General features: G+C 41.6%; 1 protein-coding gene across 3 annotated transcripts in view; it reads left to right on the forward strand.

The window, feature by feature from the left end:
* The window catches only part of lrp4 (low density lipoprotein receptor-related protein 4), a 109231-nt gene that overhangs the window by 70215 nt on the left and 14938 nt on the right, over positions 1–24078 (forward strand). For all 3 annotated transcript variants that reach the window (XM_084952051.1, XM_084952107.1, XM_084952182.1), the window contains exons 3-14: positions 1831–1947; positions 7486–7599; positions 7708–7824; positions 8264–8392; positions 12623–12742; positions 12908–13033; positions 13734–13859; positions 14693–14827; positions 15820–15945; positions 16427–16657; positions 18517–18673; positions 19268–19485. In XM_084952051.1, coding sequence (XP_084808177.1) covers positions 1831–1947; positions 7486–7599; positions 7708–7824; positions 8264–8392; positions 12623–12742; positions 12908–13033; positions 13734–13859; positions 14693–14827; positions 15820–15945; positions 16427–16657; positions 18517–18673; positions 19268–19485 — 1716 coding nt within the window. The remainder of the gene's footprint in view (positions 1–1830; positions 1948–7485; positions 7600–7707; positions 7825–8263; positions 8393–12622; positions 12743–12907; positions 13034–13733; positions 13860–14692; positions 14828–15819; positions 15946–16426; positions 16658–18516; positions 18674–19267; positions 19486–24078) is intronic.

Raw genomic sequence — 24078 nt, forward strand, 5'->3', positions numbered from 1 at the left:
CGGGTGAGAGTGCATAGTAAGGAGCCGCTGCTCCCTCTTTTCCCTTCGCCTTCTCTCCCTCCTCCTTCCATCCCTCTCTGGCCTGTAATTAAATTAGCTCTGTCTGCAGATGACAAAGGGCCAGTCATTTGGGTGGTGCTTAGATAGCAAGTAGCTGCACTCTGTAGAGCGGATATGAAGTTAAGGAGGAATGCGCTGAGCTGAGCTCAGTACATCTGTTAGGGGAAAAAAGGTGGGGAAGAAGAGGATGCCTGGATCCAGGCCTGCCTCACTCAATGAACTTAGACCAGATACAGAGTGAAGATTTTTTATTTCAGCTGTTTGGCAAACTGACCTTTAGGGCACCTAGTAGCCTCGCAAGAGTGATGACTGCGTTATGTTAGGTTATGATTAATAATTATTTTTAGTTGTGATGAGTACTTGTCCCATCTGTGGCATGGTCAAAATAATGTTGAAAATTGTTTTAAAATGCCTGCTGCAGCATTACACTGTCTAAGTTAGCATATTTGTATGTTTGTTTGTTTTTTTTCATCTGAAGCTGCATACACACTTTGCTATTCGGGGCTGACCCAGATGAAATATGACCAGGGTGGAAGAATGGAGGCTATATCTTTGTGCGTGTCTCCAAAACTGTGGGCCTGTGTCGCACAGTGAGAGCACAAATGTGTTACTACTCGTCAATCATTAGGATTGCAGCATGAAAACATGCTCTTATCAAGCTCCCTCAAACATCTAGATAATTACACAAGCCCAAATGGAACAGACAGAGGTAAAACTTTTTAAATTGCAAATAAAAAATGATCGTTGCTTCTAGACTCTGCATTTTGAAGCCTCAGGATTAGTGTTCAGCCTGCTGCCATATTGGTGTCTTGGAGCCAGAAATTAGCAGCTAACTAGCGAGCATAGTTAGCAAACTGGAATATGGCATACACACGAATCGCATTATAATCAAATACTGGAATTTTACTCACCAAAATCAAAGTATAAACTACTAAAATTGTTTTTACCACATAGCAGACTATGTTATTTGTGAGATATTTCCATTAAAATGCTGCAGTTGATACTAACAGCACAAACATGAAGAGGTCCAGATTAGATGCAGCTAAATGCTGTAGCTGTCCATGCTAGCACACTTGAAGCCTCAACAGTATCTGGCCTACAGTTTAGTAGGTATTTTGAAAGTACTTATAATTAGTTTTCATTTTGACAGATAATTTTTATTTAAATTTAGTCGCAGTCTTTTGAATGAAGTGTCATTTGATTTTCATCATAATCTAAGTTCTTTTAGTTTTATGGAGTAAAAAAAACGTTTTTCGCTGTTGGAGTTGCTCCACACGGTTTACAAAGTGTCATTTGTTGACATCAAATGTGTAATATGTCCATGTGTCTGTTCTTCTCTTCCTCACGAGTGCTGACATTTAGTGTTTTCATGAGAAACGCGGAGCATGGGAGCTAGTTGTACAGTTTCCCAGGGGCAGATCAAATGTCCGTGTCTAACCGTAACGCTCAAGATTACTTCAGAATATTTTCATCTCGTTTTTATTCGTTGACAAAAGTGTGAATACATTTCATCGTAGTTTTTGTCCTCATGCATTAGTTTTTATTTAGTTATTGTCCTGTAGTTGTCAGAAAAAGAGGACGTTGACACAAACTGTCAAAATTTATTGGTCAGCAACACTTCTTATAATATCCTCATAAAGACATTAGCACGTCTCATCCATGTTGTTTGAATTTTTTTCTTTTGTGGTCCTCTTCTCTCAGCTGCTCAGTGTGTTTGTTTGTTTGTTTTCTCTGCTGACAGCCTTGTTGTCTGCTCTCGTTTACTTGCAGTGCTCCCCACCTGCTCACCGCTGGACTTCCACTGTGACAATGGCAAATGTATCCGTCGCTCTTGGGTGTGTGATGGAGACAACGACTGTGAGGATGACTCCGACGAACAAGACTGCCGTAAGTACACTTTGTCTTTCTTGAAAACACAAACAGTAGCAAAGACATACACTCGACCTGCTCCGTTATACACAAGGGGATGACTTATTAAAGTCAACAGATGTTTGAGGCAGCCATGTGCAATGAGGTGTTTGTTTAGAGTCTAAAAGCGTTGCCTGTCTGTTGCACTCACAAACACACGGGCAATCGCACGTGCACACGAAAACATTGTGGCAAAAGGTCAGCTCTCCCACGGTCACAGCACAAAACTTTGTTTGACCTTTGACTTGACTTTATTTTGCTCCTCTTTTGTTTTGAGGAGTTATCTGTGTTCTAAGTCATGTGTTCTTGCTGAAGTATCCTCAGCTTCCTACCAGGCAGAATCGTGACAACACTTAAACTAAAAGGAAAAACCTGAAGCTTTGACCGCTACAGTGAGGGTATCTGTGGTCTCTGTGTTGCTATGTGAGACATTTTGCTGACAAGGTTTGTGTCCAGTCGCCCCCTTAAAGTGAAAGTGTTGATACAAATCAGTAAGTTTTTCTGAGCGATCACCTTTAACCTCTGGTTTCCAGCTTGATTTTGAGGACATTCTTGAGAGAGGAGGGTAATTTCTCTGTTCTCACTTCCGTCTTTTTTTTTTTTTAATGGGTTAATGCAGCCTTCAGAAAATTGTCAGATAAACATGATAAGGAAACCATCCTATTTTACTAACTCAACAATGTGCTTGCCCTTTTAACGAAGGGCAGTTTTAGATTCATTTGAGGTTAAGAATAGGAGTTGTGATCTTTAAAAGAGGTCATCAGAAGTAGAGGAGTACAACTGCTTGTCTGTGTGTTTTTTTTCTTTATTTGAGGTGTGGCCAGTGGTCAGATTCTGAATCCACATTTAGTCTCTATATTTACCCATGACAACTCAGAAGGCTCTGTGTGTGCAATCTGATCGGGGTGGATGCATGCTGCAGGCCGGACATTCTATCACAGCATCAGAAGCAAGTTCGGCGATTCAGTTCGATCAACTTTAACACTCTGTGCGGAGGACTGGAATAGTTACAAGCAGTGACATGTCCTTGATGGAGTCGACACATGGCAGTTAGGCAGTGTCCTTCAAGTAACTCACTTCTAGATCTGTGAAGGATCTTCAACCAACAACATGTTGCTTAAATTATACAGTTTATATCAATTATTGGCGATTGTATTGCATGGCTTTATTTTTTACTTTGGCCCCAATAAAAGTGGTATTAAGGTGACAATACCGAGAACTTGACATAGACCTCTTATGCTTCTTTGCAACCATAAACCTTCTTTCTTGGACTCAGCTACAGTAACTTTGATTGATTCACAGTTCATAATAATCCTGGTTGTTGTATATTTTGTTATTATGCCGCCCCTAAACCAGTTCTGAACAAGCCATTTAAAGAACTCTTCTTTTAAAATTGATCACCTAGGGGTGATCAATTTCAGCTTTTCTTCTGATTGGCTGCCCCTCACAAACAGAACGTTAGGTGGGTGGGGCCCGGACAGATATTTCCTGCCAGAGCTGCAAGTATTTGAACTCACATTTATGCTGGGCTCATTATTTGAAACTTTATGATCATTCACCATTGTGGTAGAACTAGAAAAGTAGAAAAAACAAAATAAGGGCAAAAGTAACTCCACTTGATAATTCTGTACATCAGATCGGGAACAACTCGTCTTTCAGCATATTTTGGCTAATGTGGAATTAAGAGTAGATCACAAAATCTGTATTGTGATTCTGGCTCTGCAGAGGAGTGGTAGCTGGGTTGGGTAGGCTTTTGATGGAAGGTAGCTATTAATCAAAAGAAGGAACGTTTTTGTTTTTGGCTGGCTTAGTAAGCTTCTGACTCAGCAGGTTGGTAACTATAGACCAGAGTGACAGTCCTATTGGTAGCTCCTGGTCTTGGTAGCAGTAGCTTGAAACTGTGCGTCTTTAGTTTATACACATCAAAGGTTTTAACAGTATTTTAGTTCCATATATATTGGATATCAAAGATGACCATGACCTCATGTCTTGATTGGGAACTGCTATTATAAATTCTGTATGGTAGAAATCTGGCCTTCCCATTTTGTTTTTATTGTAATGCAAGCGAGGCATGTTTTAGTAAGAAAAAGTGATATATGACTAATGCTAGTGTTGGCTGGATAGCTTGATAACATGACGCATAGGGTCACGGTGATAGTAAATGAGGTATGAATATTTTTGCTCAGTTTGGTGTGTTTTCTTTTCATGTTGATTAAAAAATAAACTGGAACCATCTTCTTATGCTTTTGAAGCCTATAAAATGAATATGTAACTCCCCACCAAACCACTAGCATTAAATCTGTAGAGCTAATCTGTTGATTATAGCACTGAGTCTTGTGAAGCATTTGGTCACTCTAGCCAATTAAATGTTGGACATGTGCATAGGATTACAGGGAGCATCTTGCTCTAACTGTATTTAAATACAGTAGAATCTGTTTAATGGCCTATGCACAGACGCCACTTTCACTGTTTTCTCAAAATTCAAGTAGTTTATAGGTGCAGCAGGTAGAGGATAGCTTGCGAATGATTTTTCTGTCACCTGGTGATTTCTCCTCCTCCTGTGCTGACCCACATATAGCATGAGCAGCCAGACACTGAATCACTTACTGATGGGGGTGGGGGGTGTCTGTCTGCAATGAGGGTGCTATGAATTTTTCATCTTCATGCCCAGTAAATTTTCCTCCCTCCTCTGTTTCCCATACTTATTATTTCATGCTTCTTTCTTTCTCCATTTCTTTCCCCCTACCTGGTTTGGCTCTCCGTTCCCAATATGTGCTGGCCAGTATAGGTTTCTCCCTAAGATGAGGTGGTTTCATTGCATTATTTAGGCCTGGGGAGACAATCCTCCACGCTTGGCTGGAACCGAAGTAGCTGTCAAGATTTCAGACAAACATGGAGAGTGAGGTGTGGCTCGGTGCAGAGCAGTGTGTGCGTGTGTGCGTGTGTGTGTGTGTGTGTGTGTTAAAAAAGGGGTTGTTTTAAATCTTGACGTTCAAAAGATATTTTAATCTGGCAAATAAATATTTCGACACCTGTCTCAGCTCATACGCACATGTAGAGAGCGTGGTATCGACTCCCAGTGCTCTTTGCCCTTTGACTTTTGGCTGCTGTGTGAATGATGAGTTTCTTGAGGGCTTGTTGACCTCTGACCTTACTCTGTTTACTTCGCTTATGGGAAGGGAGCTAGAGCATGGGAGAGGCAGAGAATAGGGGGCAAATCAATTATTTTCTTGCAACCTGAATAATGGAACGAGTTTGATTGTCAATTGTCCAGGTAAAATTAAATTTTCATTGGAACCCACCACTTTTTTTTTAAAGGGGGAGGGCGAACTGGCTGAGAAGAGACTGGTGGGGGCGAGGTCAGCGGAAATTTAGCAGTTGAATGAATAGCATGCTCATGAATGTTTAGTCTTAGATATTTATTTTAATACACTTGGCTCTGTATGATGTCACTGAGAGTAGATGGTCATTTAAGGCACACAGCCCTAAGCTTTGAGCATAAAAGCTCCACCCACCTGTTATGCGAATCTTCTGTTTGCGAAGGGCAGCCAATCAGAAGAGGATTGGCTTAAAGGGAGGGAGAAGGGAGCTAAAACAACTAATTTTAGAAAGTGGATGATTTTGTAGTCTAAAACAAGTTCCATTATAAAATAAATGAGGATGAATTTGACCTGTAGGTCATTCAGATGTATGCTAGTAGAATCCAGTGAAATTATGAGATGGAAATGAGTGTAATAATTCCCAAATGTAGAGGATCCCTGTCAGAACTTTCTAAATATGTCATGTTTTTATATGGAAAACATTCTAGAAAGATGCTTCCTTTTTGGATCTTTGTTAAACATTAATTTGGACTCAGATCATATATACATGCAGTGGCTCTGGGTTCTTATGTCACTCATCTGAGAAGTGAAGTGTGGTTCTCAGGTGTGTTTGTGTGGTGCTGTAATACTCTTGAGAAAAGATGAAAGCTTTCAGTGGAAAAAAGACGAGCGTTACCCTTTTCCTTTTTGTCGGGTCGTCTCTTCTGTGGGCGTCCTTCTGTTTTTGTCTCTTCTTATCTCTCTTGCTTTGTCGTAGCTGTCTAACACTCACACACAGCAGTGATAAATTATAGATTGCCTACTGCCAGGTGCCAGACATCACTGGTTTTCTTTGACGAACCTGTTTGCTCGGCTCCAGCCGTGCTTTGCCATCGACTGCAGCGGTAACGGTAGAAGGCGGCGCTTTGGAAGTGTGATTAAAGAAGCAAGGCGAACCAGTTGTTGCGATAAATGAAAGGGTATGAAAGTAAAACACTGTCACAGGGCTGAACTCTCACAAGAGGGAGTGACTTTGTCTCTCTGTTGTGTCAACTGTTTGTACGAATGACTAATGTTCCTTTTATCTCCAGTCTAAAGGTTAACTGCATAATGAAACACTTCCTAATGTACAGCCAGCACTATGTGTAATTAAGATATAAAGCACGCTGCTAGAGCTTGGTAAAAGAAATCAATCCAAAATTTGAGCTGGACTAGAAGAATATGCTACGCATTAAAGCAACTTTACAGCAGTGTGCCCACAACCATAATGCCTCAGAATCTGCCTCTAAGTCAGATAAAAGTGGGTTAAATCAGTAAAGTGTTCAGTTCTAACACACAGACAAACATACTTTAAATTATATTAGTAACAGACTATAAAATACCAAAACTTGACTGAAACACAAACTTCTTGGATGCTCTGTAATACAGAACAAGCCAGATTATCAAAACTATTTTTTAGTACCAGGCTGTAAATATGTTGTAGTTCTGTAAAGTTGTACGGGAGTGTTTGGGGGCCGTCTCGTTTTTGGAGCCCGTCCCAAGTAGTTGGTTGAGAAATGGCAGCTTTTGGCACATTCACGCTGGCTTCTTTTTCTGGTTCCTGCTTGACATAACACATCCAGTCCTGGATTTTTAGACAAAAAAAAAAGTTCTTCAGTTGCAGCTTCACAGCCTCTCTGAATGTTTCCTAACAAATAAGAAAGTAGCCTTTTTGTTAGCTTGGTATTTTTAGGTTGAAATGCAACGATCATTTTAAGGCTTTTATGCGGTTTGAGTAATAAATCAAACATTTGACTTTTTTCTTCCATGAAAGCTCGTCTCTATTAACATCCACTTTAACCATCATGTATTCAGCTAGAGCCAATTTTGTTTTTTTTGTTTTTTTTAAGGTTTTATTTTGTGCCTTTTGTGAGGTGTAGCTGTAACACAGACCACTTTATACAACCTTATCGCTTACTGTGTTGCAGTGGCTGTAAATTAGAGATTTTCATATGGAGCAACAAGACATTCAGCCTGAAAGCTTCGCAGTCACAGACCTGCAGTGTTCTGAAAGATCCGCCTGTTTATCGAGGGCATTTTTTTTGTCTGCACAGCTTTTCGCTCTTAGTTTGACTCAAAGAATTAGAGTTGCCCAGATTTCGGGGTAGCTTTAGTGTGTTTTCATTGTGTCTGTGTTATATGGTGTTCTGAAATCTGTCACTTTTTTCTGTCTGCATAGCTCCCAGGGAGTGTGAGGAGGACGAGTTTCACTGTCAAAACGGCTACTGTATTCGCAGCCTCTGGCACTGTGATGGTGACAACGACTGTGGGGACAACAGTGATGAACAGTGTGGTGGGTACACACACGAAGAGGCTCACCTAAGCCCGAGCGTGCAAGGCCTTTATTCCTTCCGACAGTATTTGTAGTAGTATATGAGCCTGTGTGTTCTTTCCATGGCAGACATGCGTAAATGCTCAGACAAGGAGTTCCGCTGCACGGACGGGAGTTGCATTGCTGAGCACTGGTACTGTGATGGAGACACGGACTGTAAAGATGGATCAGATGAGGAAAATTGCCGTAAGTTACTGAGAGAGTATGCACAAGCTTTTTAAAATATAGACAGTAAAGCTTGGCCGTTAGACTTTGAGTACAGTACTTTGTTTTGTAGACACATTGACAGGCCAGCTTATATTTGTAGGGCATCATCCACGATAACTCAACTCAGGTCAGAGTGATGGTACACTGCAGCATGTAAGGTCAAAATTGTGGCCTCAGAAAGGGGCAAATATGCTTACCAGTAAAGCTGTATGTAAACCAAGATCTCACAGTAACAAGTTTACTCCAGACCATGTAAATGTGTTCACTGTCTCAATGTAGAGATGAGCTTCTGCTTCATTTCATGTATAGTTTCTGACAGACTCAGCAAAGTAGCATCAAAACTTCAAAGTGCCTCCGACAGCCAACTGCTGCACCATCTTTTCCAGCATCTGTTTAACATGTCTGCGTGTCTGTGCAGCTTCAGATGTGATGACAGCCACCTGCAGCGTGGAGGAGTTCCAGTGCGCATATGGCCGCTGTATCCTGGACATCTACCACTGCGACGGAGACGATGACTGCGGAGACTGGTCAGATGAATCGGACTGCTGTGAGTTCCCCGTCGCATAGCTAGAAACACACCTGCAACATTGAAGACGTCAGGGTCTAGTCTCAAACCTCCAGGGGGAAAAAAGTGTACTTCTTAGACACCAATCCAAGTTTTGGGCAGAAGTAAAGATTTGACAAGAAACACACTCAGTGTATAGCTAGGTAATCCAGACCCATCGAGCCTCTCCGGCTGGTGTAAAGAATTGCTGTCATCTGATTACACACACAGGCACAGATAAACATTTCTTAGGATCCCTGCCAGTGATCGTGACTCTCACTAGACTGTGTTGTGTGTGGTGGATAAAGACAAAGCTCTTTTGGGAGATTAGCTCTGTTACGTTAGATGAGAGTTACGTTTTCTCTTGCCTCTCCTTCCCTTTATTCTCCGCTTTTCCTCTGAGTGCAACTCAGATTCATATGTTACAGCTTCCTGCACTAGTTCAGCTGGAGTTTAAAAGTACATTAAAGGCTCATCTGAACAGGAAGTTTAACATCCATCATTTTTAGTGGTTACACCGACCGAGTCTGTTCCAAACTGGGCTCAGATACTGAACGCTGACAGTTAAAGCATGGTGCAGTAAAACATCTGTAAAAGAGCTGCAGCATGTAACTGATGTTGCTTCAACTACTGGTTATTTTGATAATTTGACTTGAGTATTATTTGTTTTTGTCCATTAATACTAATAACAGAAAATGATGGCTGTCTAAGAATCAAATGATTTCCCATTTATAAGTGAGAATATGCCAGGATAGGCTATATATAAAAGATAGCAGTATGCTATCTTTTATATATAGCAGAGTGCTAAGTAATAACACACCGCTTTGACTTGGGCTGTTTGTACAATGAACTGCCCAGCAAGCCATCTTATTGCCATCTTGTGTAATTGCACTGAAGTTGTCCCAGAAGGCACTGAAACCACAAACAGCCATAAAGTTTCAGTCCATTTAACTCAAATTGGTCAAGGTGACGCCTTTCACACCGCCAGCAGCTACCACTGCTCTACCTGCACCTGTTGCTCAAAGCAGCCAACTATATGGTGGCCCTGAGAGGTCACATGGGCCGCAACTTAAGAAAACACCAACAAATATAAAAAAAAAAAAAAAGAGGGAAAAAAAATCACAAAACAAAATTTAAGTGTTTGTGGGGACACATGAATGTGACGGACCATCTGCAGAAGTGACAGAAACCAAAGCATGTGAAGGATTGCGCTGAGACGCTTAAAAGAAGCGCAGGGTTATCAAATGTATGTTTTAATCACATGAGTCACATAGTACTGTAGATACACTGTTAGCTTGTCACTTCCATGATGTTATTGTGTCCCCAGAAACACTAAAGAGTTGTTAGGAAGTGGCATTTTTGCTATAGTTGAGGTTGATAAGGTGGGTATTTTACCATTGGATTTGATGCAAAGTGACTCTACAGAAGAAGAAAAAAATGTGAATTGCTGATTCACTGTCTGTAATCTTGAACGCTGATTCATTGATAATAGTGTTTATGTGTTGTAAGAAAGGCCCTCTGGTAGCTGCACGAAAATTGAGCTTCATTGTAAAACACTGAGTGCTGATTTCACGTCCCGACGTTCTGTTGATGGCATGTTGGGCTCAGGAACAGCTGTTGCTCGACAGCGTGTGTCATAACTGGAAAGCACTCTGTTAGATCTGTGCTGTCACTGTATCTCTCTCTCTTTCTCTCTCTCACATGCACCCACACACACACACACACACACACACGCAGAGTGAAGCCACAGTCCTGACATAGACTATCATGTTTCGTTCGCCTCGCTCCAGAGACGCTGCCTGCTGCTGACTAATCTCTCGGCTTCTCCCCTCCCTGTTCCCTTGTCTCCGATTTCTCACGTTCATTTGCTCATCAGCTTTTAACTGCCCACCACATCCATCTCTTTCACAGACACATGCGCTCGAGCCCAGTGGTTTCCCCCCACTTTGATGTGTTTATCTGCAGCGCAATAAGCATGGCTTCAAAGTTTTGCAACATCGTTTGATCATCTGTAAGGTCAAATTATTCAACTGAGCAGCTCTGTTTTTTCCTCTCATCTCCTCCCACATCCAGGTTTTTTAATTGCTGCCTCACTTTTGAAGTGTTGAACTTTTTTCGAAAGTTGAGCTGGCATCAAAGCGTATTTGAAAGTGGGGGGAAAAAGCACAAAAGGGGCAGCAGAAAGACCTTAAGAAATACTTGAGATAACTGTGTGTAGGAAATACAGAGGCACATAACAGATCTAAATGAACAAAGTGTTGTTCAAGGTTTGTTTCAGGTCCTCGCTGATGATTGCGTGTCCCCTGTGGCTGTCCTTCACTCTCACACTGCCTGTTATTCTTCCTGTTATATTTATTTATTTCTGACTCAGAATGGTTCAGGGCGAGAGCGTTCTTTTTTTCTTTTTAGTAATTTAAGTCCTAGTAAATTCTGTTTTATGCTGTAGTTTGTACACAAACACACACACACACACTTAGACAGAGAAGGCATTCCTGAGAGGCATAAGACAGCCCATCCTCAGACAGCATTCCTTGGCACGGACTCTCCAGACACATGAAGGGCGCTTTGTTAGAGAAGTCGACACTCTCTCTCACTCCCTCTCTCCCCCTTATGTGAATACACACACACACACACACACACCCAAAAGAGATCACACTTGCAAGCCTCGTTACCACTGATGCCGCTTTGGGCTGCGTGGCTGAGCAGATGAAAGAGCTCAGTTGCTGTTTTTGTGTGCGTGTGTGCGCGATGGAGAGAATAAGAGATAGACAAGAAAAGGGGGGATGAATCATTTGGGTGTGTGCGCGGGTGTCCCACACTAATTCCCTTGACCAATAAGTCTCTCTCTCTCTGCTTCTCTCTTGTGGGAAAGCCACCTGCTGTTTTGATCGTTTCTTGCCCAGCTGACAGGCCTGCACAGCGTTGCTAGAAACTGTCTTCCCTCACATACCCTCGCTTCCTCCCTCATCTCGTGCCTGCTGTAGCTTCAATGGGAGCCGACTCGTCCTGTCATGAGGAAACGCGTCGAAGAAATACACACACGCTCACACACGGATGAAGGGTTTAAGATGCTTATGTCTGATTCAGCTTTAATCTTCTCATCCACCTCCGTCGTCATCTGCTGCCAGTTTGAGCTTCACTTTGATCTGATCACATGTAGCGATGATGGTGGGTGATTTAAAGGTGGGACATTTATGATCTCCGCTTAGAGATGATCATGCAGCAGCTTAAGTAAGCAGATCTAATTACTATATGTGGGAAAAGTAATATATGTTTAGGTATGTGGAATGCGCTCAGAGAAGATAGAGTAAAAATGTTTATTCTGTGATCTTGTGACAAAACTTTCACTCTTCATAGGTTCATAAGTGGGATCAGACATGGTGCAAACTTGTAGATGACTTACTTTTCCAAAATAAACAAAAGGGTACCAAAAGAGACCTGATCTGAATAGACTAAAAGGTAATGGGATCGAAATTTGGTCAACCTGAACACACCACAATGCTTGTTAGTATGTGTCATTATTTGTCGATGAACCTGTGATTGCTGATATATTTGCAGAGTTGTGGTTGCAGAACGACCTCTCGGAAGTATGGAGAAACAATAAGAGGGCTACTTTAGCCAGAAAAGGGGCTCTGACAGTGAACTAGTGCTTTGTTATGCAGTACTTGACAGCATTTGTACAATGTCAGGTCTGCGTGGCACTGCATTTGTGGCAGAACAAATTTCCATCAGTGTCTTTGTATGACTGTAGCTGAACACAGCAGGAATGAAGAAAGCACCACCTTGAGGCGCTACTGAGCATTTGTGGCGTGCAAGTAAAGTACAAATACGCAAAAAAAGAACTCCGCTGACAGCTAAGGTGACCTATCCGGTGTCGCTAGTCTCACTTTGTGTCGTCACTATGCACAATTTTTAGAACTTTATCCCACATGTTGAGACAGCATCTTACATGTTTCTTGGCCCTCATCAAATTAAAACATGTAAGTCTCACACGAAAGGCATGACTCAAAAAGGTGATTATTTAATAAGAAATTAAACAGGTGGACTTAACAGTGGTTATAATACAGGGGTGTTCAAAGACTGTCATACCATTAAAAATGAGCTTCCTTTTCATACTTGCTATAGCAAGGAAGTTGACCTGTAACCTGCACAGTTTGTGTATATATTTATATATTTTTTAGATTTATATATAACTCCTGGCTAAATCAGTTATATATATGTGTGTCTATTTAGCTTCACATCAGCCATGCAGATCAGTGGAATTCATGTGCAGCAGCGGGATGTGCATCAATGCTGCATGGAGGTGTGATGGCGAGCACGACTGTGACGACCGTTCAGATGAGAAGAACTGCAGTGAGTAGCTGGTGTCCAGAATTAATGAACAAATCAGTTAAAAATTAATCATTTCTTCTTTTTCCGTCATTATTTAAAAAAAGCATTCACCCATAATGACTAAAGTCCTAATGACTGATCTAAGACTGTAAGAGTAAAATGTACGTTTATGTGCGTCTCCTGCAGCCACGTCCATGTGCACAGCCGACCAGTTCCGCTGCGGAACTGGACGCTGTGTCCGGTTGTCATGGAGATGCGATGGCGAGGACGACTGCTCGGATCGCAGCGATGAAGAGGGCTGTGAAAAAACTGGTAAGGCTCTGGTTGTTATCTTGTTTTCAGGCACTAAAAATAGTACAAGCTTCAACAGTAACCATGACAACAGCTCTGAACAGCCCTCTGCTGAGAAACTTCTCTGTTGGGAGACACAGTTGCATTTCAAAAAAAGGAAAAAAGTTCAGATTTTTTTTTCTTTTTTGGTCTGTTCCTTCACTGTGCTGTGGAAAGACGAACCGCAGAGACAGGCCTGTGTATTGTGATTAAAATAACAGTGAACAGGCAGCGAGGGAAAAAAGCTCGATGGAAACTTTTTATTCTGTTTTTGGATACTATCCACCAATAAAAGGAAGCATGGCGATAAAGAAGTTCAGCTTTGCAGGAAACCTGTGAATACCTGAAATGTTTATATTATTGCTCATCACACCATTTTATTCATATTTAATGATCTATTCAAATCCATTGTGTTATTTTTAAACCTGCTTATGTGCATCAAAATCCATGCACAGTCACCTGTTGTTCACGCTTGCATGTTACATAGGGTACACACGCACACACAACATTAAATACGTACATACATGGGACTTAAACCACAACAGGGAATTAAAGACATGCCAGGCAACCGAATGTCACAACCATAGCACATACTATTTAGATATTTAAGGGAGAACTACTTGGATAAATATGGCGTAGAAAAGTGTTTCACTTATCAGATCTGTGTTGTATCTTTTCACAGACAGTCCTCCATGTGCTCCTGATCAGTTCCAGTGTGGGAATGGCCGTTGTATAGGTCTGCGGAAGGTTTGCAATGAGGTCAATGATTGCGGTGACGGGACTGATGAACACCCACACCATGACTGCCGTAAGTGTAAGAATGGTGACATAGGCATCTGGACACCAATATGACGATTACATAATAGTTTGTAGAGCGTTTAAAGGCAGATAGCAATGATGACATTTGGTATCCAGTGCATTAGTCGATATTTTTTTTCTTTAGACACAAGAATGATAAACAGATTTACCTAACATTTGTTATGTGAAGTTATATATGAGTCCTTACTAAGATAATATTAAATTGTAGAAATGATCTTATTTTATTGTCACAATAAATTATTGAACACTGATAACATGTTTGAAGGATGTTTCCGTGTCTTCTCTTTACTTTTTACATTTATTGGTCTGCCATTATAAATACAAATACCGATATATTGACAAATGACTGATATCAGCTGATATGTAGGCCTTAGTTCCTCAATTTTAAAACCTTTTCTCCCTTAAAATACACTGAATATTAAGTACCCACTTACTCTGAAGAGATTATTGCTGTTACATATTCTTATGTTGTCTTAATTGGACCCTTAGAAAAAGGATTTTATAAGCTCCAGGTTTCATCAAGGTAAAATGTAGTCCTAATGCTGACTCGGTGAGATGACGCTGTCAACAGAAACCATTGGAACAGCTGAGGGTGTATAATAAATGCTCACATAAATTTTAACAGCAGTTTATACTGTATATGTTGACATTTTAACCTGGGCCAGCCTGATTGCCATCACCATCCACGAGCCTAGCTGCTTGTGTGTCTAAAATATTTTAAGGCCCAACAGTAGATGACAACTTTTTACAGTGTGTGGCTGTATTTATACTGAGCTAGGATGCTGTGTTTATGTTCCTGTAATGTTTCTGTGTTGTGCGCAGGGCCACGCTCCAACGAGGGCAACTGTAACCAGAATAACGGAGGCTGCTCCCAGAAGTGTCAGATGGTGAGAGGACTGGTCCAGTGCACCTGTCACACTGGATACCGACTGATGGACGACGGCAAAACCTGCCAGGGTAACACTGGCTTGCTTGCGTGTGTGTGTGTGTTGGAGAGAGAGACAGCAGAGTGAAAGTGAGTGAGCAGGCTGTAGCGAGTGTTAATATTCATGACCTCCGCAGAGTTTGACAATTGGCCAGTTGCTACTTTGTGTTAAACATCTGATAGCTTCACTGACTTCCTACATGTGACAGTGCTTTAAGAATTGTTCTCAGTTTGCTACAACGCTACTCCCTCACTCCACTCATTCAACGTGCACTTCTTTTATAGCCTGAAGATGGTCTTTTGGAAATTGGTAATATAATTTACACATTAGGAACTAAACCAGTCATATAATTTGGTTAAGTTAAGCCTTTTCTTTTGCCAAGAATAGATTATTAAATTGTACAGAGAGACTCCCAAGCTATCAACTGAATTAGAGGTGTCTGGGGAAAACGAATCAACAAATAAGCAACCAACCCAAAATTGAAAGTAGAATACAGATCCTGACTGAGTGAATTAAGCAAACCTATAAAAACTACAACTTTGCTCTACTTGTCCTGCCTTTAACTTCCTAAATACGGCCAGGGATTGAAGTTCATTAGTCCAGTCAGTCAGTTTTGCAATTTGTTAGCAGGGTTGTTTTCCAAAAGTATGAAGAAATTTCACTGGAATTTCACAAGAATTTTCTCTTTGGGCTGGAAAGTTATTGATGACTGTTTGGTCTTCTTCTAATCTTGGATTTCTGCCACTAGCTAAACATTTTATTTGCCAGAACTTCCAAAAGATGAAGATACATTCAAATCTACTTGATGTATTTTTTCCAGCTTCCAACAGTTAGTGTGCATGCATGTTGTGAAACTGATTTAGATAAAGGCTTGAAAACTAAAATGATGTACATATGCTCCAAAAGCATCAATGAATTTTCCCTTTCTGCACAATGTGTGTCATTGTTAATACTGTGGGAGATAAGACACCAACATCTATATGTCCCTCCCCTCCCTTCTTCTGTCTCTGTGGTCTGTTCCAGATGTGGATGAGTGTGCTGAAGAAGGCTACTGCAGTCAGGGCTGTACCAACACAGAGGGGGGCTTCCAGTGCTGGTGCGTTCAGGGCTACGAGCTCCGACCTGACAAGCGCAGCTGCAAAGCTCTGGGTACGAATGACTGGACTGTGTTTCATCCCTGACATGTGATCGCAGAGAGCTGTCGTGGTTTGACTTCTAATAAAAGTACAGTTGCATAGTGTTTGTACGTGTTTCAGCAGTAACTATATCCGCTGCTCTGTTGCCGGGTCTTGGACTTGCATTGAGGTCACCTCATTCGGAGGGTCTGGACTCGATTTAGATATGCAGCATAGGTAGAGGGCAGGCCTGGTGCAGCAGCACATCAATCTGCTGCAGTCCAGAGTTAAATGCAGGTCAGACATGTCTGTCACACAGCTGCTGCAACCCAGACCTTTATATCCAGTCAGATTAATGCTTTGTCTCATTTAAAGTGACCTTTTGTCCTAACTGAATTTTCTTTATCTCTCTTGTGTGTAGTTACTTGCGAATTTTAACCTGCTAACCTTTGCTTCTCCTTTTCACTTTAACACACGTCAACTCCATTCACGTCCCTCTTTCTTCCTCTCTTTAGGTCCCGAGCCAGTGCTGCTGTTTGCCAACCGCATCGATATCCGTCAGGTTTTGCCACATCGCTCCGAGTACACCTTGCTGCTCAACAACCTGGAAAACGCCATCGCTCTGGACTTCCATCACAGTCTTGAACTAGTCTTCTGGTCAGATGTGACTCTGGACCGCATCATGAAAGCTAACCTCAACGGCTCCAATGTGGAGGAGGTCGTCTCCACCGGTCTGGAGAGCCCAGGTGGGTACAACAGCTAATGGGATGCAGGTTCAGATGTAGGACAACAGACTCATTTATCATGTTTCCAATTTATTGGACTCTGCTGTTTTCTGTCCAACTATACTCTGCCCCACTCCACTTCATTCATCACCTTATTCATAAATGAGTTAAGCAACATAACATCAATACTGGTGAAACTTGAAAGTCTTTGGTGCTTTCTTCTTGTCTTTTTAATTTATAGTTTCTCTCTGGTTCCTTTTATTTCTAACCCTGACCCTCCTTTTCTATTTCAATCTGTGTTTTTTGTATACATATTTGTCGTCGTTACATTTTGTCTTATTCTGTCATATTTAATCTCTTTCACCACTAAATTTTCTAAAAAATATATTATTTGCTTTCTTTAAAGTTAAAAGGATCATCATCTAGCACACATGTTGTGCATGTAGCTAGAGTCATATTAGATTTAGGTTAGCCTACCATAATCGCTTAAAATAGAGAGAAAAAGCTAGCCTGACAGGCTTACAGCTCACCAGCTAACACACTGTATCTTATGTATTTAACTTGTCCTAGTAGTATCAGTTATGCAGTTTTTATTTCATAATTATGATTTATTCTTTCTACTAATACAGTAGTATCGTGATTCTCGCTGTACCAGAGGTTAGCTGTGATTACAGTCAGGCTACAAAGGCAAATCTGCTGCTACATCCTTTCTTAATTTTTTTGCTACATCATGACATTGATTTAGCTGGTTTTAAAGCTGCACTAGTGACACTACAATGTCTTGCTAGCTAAAGCGTTTGCACCTGAGAGGCAGATGATGTCTGTACAGGTTGTATGAGTCGGTTTTAGAGAAAGAAAAAAAAAAAACATGGAAAGGAGTAATTTGCCTAATAGTTTTGTTTAATTGGCTTAAAAAGTCCCCATCTATATTAGTTTTTAATTGTTATGAATTCAGTTTATTTACACAGCAATTCAATTAAATTCAGTTTTATTTATACTGTGCCAAATCACAGCAACACTTGCCTCAAGGTGCTCAAGGTGTAAGGTAGTAATACATAAAGAGAAAAAAACAACAATCATATGACCCCCTATGAGTAAGCACTTTGGTAACATTGGGAAGGAAAAAATCCCTTTTAACAGGAAGAAACCTCCGGCCGTCCATCTGCCGCGACTGGTATGATATGCAAATTGGCTCAAGAGTTGGCAGTTTGTCTTGTAATCGGAAGGTTGCCGGTTCGAGTCCCGGCTCGGACAGTCTCTGTCGTTGTGTCCTTGGGCAAGACCCTTCACCTACCGCCTACTGGTGATGGCCAGAGGGGCCGATGGCGCGATATGGCAGCCTCGCTTCTGTCTGTCTGCCCCAGGGCAGCTGTGGCTACAACTGTAGCTTGCCTCCACCAGTGTGTGAATGTGAGAGTGAATGAATAGTGGAATTGTAAAGCGCTTTGAGGGTCTCAAAAAGCGCTATATAAATGCAATCCATTATTATTATTATTGTTATTATTATTTTTCACACCATTTGGCTTCAGTCCAACACAGGTCCTTCAACCCACTCATCAAGAAATAGTTCTGCACCTTGATCCCAGTAAATCCACAACTTTGACTTTGTTCACTGGAGTTTTTTTTTTGAGATTTAAAAAAAGAGACATTATAATAGGTGATGAAGGTTTATTAGGTTAACTATTACTAGCAAGATGATAGATGTTCTACCAGCAGAACACTTTCAAAAATAAGAACTAACAGCTACACAAATAATTATCAGACAAAGCAAATTGAAAAAGCTAAAGAGTATGCATTGCTTGTGTCTACTTGTAACATTAGTAACAAAATATTGGTTCATACTTAAACCAAACTCAGAATGTTCTTCTCTCCTTTTAAAGGTGGACTGGCCATAGACTGGATCCATGACAAGTTATACTGGACAGATTCTGGGACGTCCCGTATTGAGGTGGCAAACCTGGATGGGACACACCGCAAAGTACTGATCTGGCAGAACATGGAGAAGCCCAGAGCCATTGCACTGCACCCCATAGAGGGGTACGAGTCCAAACACACGCACGCACATGCAGTCTATAATTCACCACAGATGGCTCCAAATGTACACACACTCATATATACATATCCCCTCTGGATGTGTCCCAGTTGTAGTGTAGCAGCAGAGCAGGGATTAACGTTTGGCGGCACAGCCATACCCACAGGCAAGCATCTGTGTGGAACAAGTCTTTCATGAAAGGGGCAGCAGCTAAGTGTGTTTTCTTCCTAGCTTTCATGAGCTGCAGTGGCAAGAGAGAGTTTTGGATGAACCCCCAGAGAAATTTAAAGCTAGAAAACTCATTCAGCTTATTAGGTTGCTCATTTGCATGGGATAATTGAAAATTATATTTTAAAAAAGAGTGTATCCTCCCTCTGAGGCCGGACAGAACAGATGAATGCTGATGGGGAGGACATGAATGATGAGGACAGAGGAGACTTTTCTTGTTAAATCAGGCATCTGTTGTGTCTAGAATCCTGACAGCCGTCTGCTTGCCTCTTGTCTTTAATGGACACCATGACTATCAACTAATTTACACCCATCTAGTCTGCCGCTGTGAACAAACAAACTGAGCGTGATTGCCCCATTTTTCTTTTCAGTAAGATCTACTGGACCGACTGGGGTAACACACCTCGCATCGAGTACTCCAACATGGACGGCTCAAACCGTCGTGTCATAGCAGACACACACCTGTTCTGGCCCAACGGCCTCACCATAGACTACGCTGGCCGCCGCATGTACTGGGTGGATGCCAAGCACCATGTCATTGAGAGAGCTGACCTGGACGGACGCAACCGCAAGGCCGTCATCAGCCAAGGTACACTCCTAGTCTTGACTGTTACACACGTTTGCTGGAGCTAGCTTAGTTGCCTAAAGAGTGGGGCTGCAAAGTCAAAAGCTTTACCCAAAAATGATGGGCCTCTTGAGCAGCCTTGCTTTCAGCTCCTTACCTGTTTATTCCTGCTGTGGCTGTTTCTTCTTCCTCTGTAAGTGACCAGGTTTAAGGATGGCAACGTTTTACATTTAAGCACTTTCGAGTGACTAATTTCAGAAGTTAAGACAACATAACTGCCAAGTGTAAGTACATGTGAAATGAAAAACACACAAATTATGTTTGGATCAGAAGCTCAACAGTAGATTCAAGCTTCAACAGATTCAAAAAGTTTTCATTTTTGCCACCAGAGTGAATAGGATCGATAATGCACAACTCTTTAAAGGAGTTCTTCAAACTGGAATGACTCACATACTGCTCGTAATTCATGTGACCTCACAAGCTGCTGAAGGATTCTTTTTTCTTTTTTTTATTAAAAGCTCTGAGAGAGGCTGGAGAAACAGAAGAGATGCTGTATGTGGTGCGCAGAGGTCTGGCTGGAGTTCAGGCTCTCATTCTCAATTTTCATTAATTATCACACTCACGCTAAGAAACACGCATGCGGTAAACAAAGGGATGGATGTCGGATGTAGCACGCTGATGCCTCATTACTCCATTATGCCATGTGGCGTTAATCAAAAACATATTTCCATTAAAGAGCACATGTGGTTACCGCTGAAGTGTAGACACACACACACACACACAATCTATAAATGACGACGTAAAGCCAAATGTGTGGCTCTGTTTATGTTCTTGGTTCCAACTGAGAAGTGCATATGCACACTAAAAGTGGAGCTCTTGCAGTGTAAGCAGGCAGGGTACTCTCTCTCTCTCTCTCTCTCTCTCTCTCTCTCTTACTCACACACACACACACTCTCACACACACACAGACACACACACACACACACACACGCACACACACACCAGCTTCTAAGACCTCGTGTTTGTTTTCTCAGGTTCTAGATGATGGTTTCTGTTGCTTTCTTGCTGCATTTGTAATTTTTATGTCAGCAAACAAGTAGCCAGTACCCTGGTACACTGCAGGTTTGTGGTTTGATGTTAAACTCGTGCCAGGAGTGGCAAATGAAAGCACTGGTACCATATCAGGTTTTGGTGGGGGTCGGTAAATAAAGGGTGACAGAAACACTTTAAGGCAGGATGAGAGCTGTCAGTTATTTTGACTCCCATGTTCTTTTTTGTATTTGCAAAATGATCCTTTCATTCAAGCAAATCTGCGCTTGCAGATTTCTGTAAAGCTTGGTGGAAAAAAAAAACCAAGAAATTATTAGATTTATGGGTGGGACTCTAAAGTCCGCAAGCATTTGGACAGTCACAGTTTTATAGGACATGAGATTCAAAATTTGCTGTTTTTTTTAATATAAAGGTTAGGCAATTTGCAGCGATTACACAACACAAGTTGAATCAGGATGAGTGCAGGTCTCAGCTGACAGTCACTTTCAATTTGGGGATTTTTTTTCCGCTAATGAACTAAAAAGTGTGTGGAAGCACATCAGTGATGATGAAGAGGGTTTAAGAGTTTGAAAAGAGAGAGAGAGAGTGGCAGGGGGACTGTTTGATGAGTGTGTGTGTGTATATGTGTATATGTGTGTATGTGCACACCATCAGCCCTTTGAGCTCTCCTTAATGATGTGTGCTCTCAGGATAAAAGGCTGTAATTGGCCCTGTCCTTCCTCCTCAGCCTCTGTTTGCTCAGACAACACACAGGACAAAATAGGACATTTGTGTGTGTCTTTGAGTGTGTGCATGGTTACATTCTGAGCCACTACGTCAAGGAATGTTAACAAGCATTTATCTCTCTGAACCTATAGTTCTGTGTGTGTGTGTGTGTGTGTGTGTGTGTGTGTGTGTGTGTGTGTGTGTGTGTGTGTGTGTGAGCACAGGCGGTTGTCACGGTAATCACCACTATCCTGTCTGCACACCTGTACACCACGAGGTAGGGAACAGGAAGAGATAGGGTATTGCATACTTGTGTGCTGGTGGGGGAGTGTTTATATTTTTTGTCTGGACTCGACAAATGCACAATGCTGTATGGCAGAAGACTGGACATTTAATATACCCAATAGGGTATATGTAGGTAGACTTAAATGAAACTATGAAATAATGGCCCCTGTGGACAGCACTTTAGTTCACAGGTATGAATTAAATTTAATATCTATAGCACTATATCACAACTACAGTAACTTCAGGGTGCTTTAAATTGTAAGGTAAAGACCCATCAGTAATGCAGAGAAAACCCCAACAGTTACCTATGAGCAACCACTTAGGGACAATGGGAAGGAATGGTCAAGAAGAAAACTCGGGCAGAACCAGGCTCGGGAAGTCGAGCACTTCTGATTTGAAGCTTTCTTTTTCAGAGGAGGCACAGTATCCACAGTCATACACAGTTGTGATATAACACAACAAGATAATCGGCCTTCAGGTAGCTGCTCTACAGTGTGTTGACACATGGTATTGAAGACGATAACAGTGGAAGAATTGTATCATTCAATTTAGTTGCAGCACTTTCAGTATCTACTGTAAGGAAATGTATTTCCTACTTTGTGTAATCCATCTGTGTTGATATGCATTAGTGCACATGGCAATATATGTTGCTGTCCAAGTGATGTCTTTTTAACCAATGGCCCTACTTGTTTCAGCAAGACAAACCAGATTCTGCTATAATATGGTTCAGCTTTACAGATAAAATGCATTAAAGTGGTATTCTTAATATCACTATAGATTTTTTTGTTTGTTTGGAAAAACCTAACCCTGAAACTTCCCATCACACTATGGAGCAGCGTTCTGTCCAGCCGGAGGCCTTGCTGTGTTGCTGGTGACCTATAACAGGAAGTGTGACAGATTCAGGCAAGCTGTGAGAGGACTATGAGGTGCCACGTGTAGGTTAAAGAGGACATAGCTGTGAAGGCTTGGTGGGATGTTTGATGCCCTGTCCTCCTGCAGCTGCTCCTGCAGCTGTCCCAGGGAGAACAAAAAAGGAGCAGGAGCAGAGATGACAAGGAATAAGCTGATCATATCAAAACCATCATTGAGATGTTGGTGACTAAGAGGAGGGAACTGGGTGTACTATTGTCTCCCTCATGTTGAGATAAGATCAGAAAACACACGTTGAGCCACTATCATTTCACACACACACACCTGGACCTGTTTGAAAAGAAGAGACGAGGGCAAATGTAGAGGTGCTGTTTTATTTTATTTCATTTCATTTCTTTTGTTCAGTTTTCTTGAATAAACCTCATCGAACAGTCACACAAAACGCACCCAGATACTCTGATCCTTGTGGCTTATTATCGCTGTGATCTCCCTCCAGTTTTTGACGTTTACCACTTGACATTTCTGCTGTGACATACAACACTGTCATTAAACTAGCAGCGCTGTTTTTAAAAGCTGTGCGCCAGCACACTCGCCACACCACTGCGGCTCTGTGTGGCAACAGAAATCACTTTTTCCATCCGTTCGGCGTGCCCATCCGACTGGGCTGTGCGGCTTCTGCGCTGGAGGAAGATTAAGGCTGGTGAAAGAAAAAGAACATTGATTTGGACAAGTGTGGAGGAGTCACCCTGGGGTGATGTTCCCACAGGAGACATATCTGCACAGGTTCCCCTGGTGTGGACTGTGACAGTCCACAACACAAATCAACTATTCGTGTAAGGAACAGAAATAGCCACAGAATTAAAGCCTTGGAGCAAATTTTTCCAATCTTAATAAAAGCAGTTAGCTTTCACGTGTAAACATTAATATCAAGGAGTACTGGAACAACAAATGACACGACTGATTATCCCATTTGCATTTTCTCTTTGTTCTTTTCTCTGCTTTGACGAACTTTGAAGAGGCTTTTCTCAAACAAAGAGATGAAGCCTCGTCAAACAGCTATGCTTGAACTTTGAGTTTTAAATATTCAGCCGCAGATGTTCAAGGAAAATCTTCCATTTAAGCAGTGAATCTGAGTGGTTAGTTAAAAAAAAAGTAAGCTTTTTGTCTTATTGCCAGAGTACTTCTGTTAATACAAAAACAATGTTAAAGATGTTAAACAGCATTTAGACATCGAGCAGGCATCGATCTCTCCTTCAGAAATCTCACACATATCCTGTCCTGGTTCAATTTTCACTTTAAAATCTGTGAGTAAAGTTTTATTGTGGACACATGAGCAAAACTAGTCTGCATCAGTCTGATCCGGTTTAAGCGTGTTCTCTTACATTTAGTTTCCGGATGGAAAAGTCACATTATGTATGGAAAACCTACGAAGCGCCTCTGGTTTTGGACACTCTTGCCACAACTTAACCAACTACAGAGTGGTTTGAGGCGGTGTAATTGAAAACAGTTCTAAAATGGGGATGATATGACATCAGCCAAGCCCACAGCTCTGAATGGAAGGATGTTTGGAGGGTTAGTGGAACAGGCCAAATGTAGCATGTGCTCTTTCCATTCTTCGTGTTAGGACTGAAACTTCATTGAATCATTACTTTGCTTATTATAAATGTGACAAACTCAGCTTCTGTGTTGGGGGGGGGGTGTCTTTTT

The sequence above is a fragment of the Perissodus microlepis genome, chromosome 1 (assembly GCF_051167445.1).
Source record: "Perissodus microlepis isolate ML-2025 ecotype Zambia chromosome 1, ASM5116744v1, whole genome shotgun sequence".
Taxonomy (NCBI): domain Eukaryota; kingdom Metazoa; phylum Chordata; class Actinopteri; order Cichliformes; family Cichlidae; genus Perissodus; species Perissodus microlepis.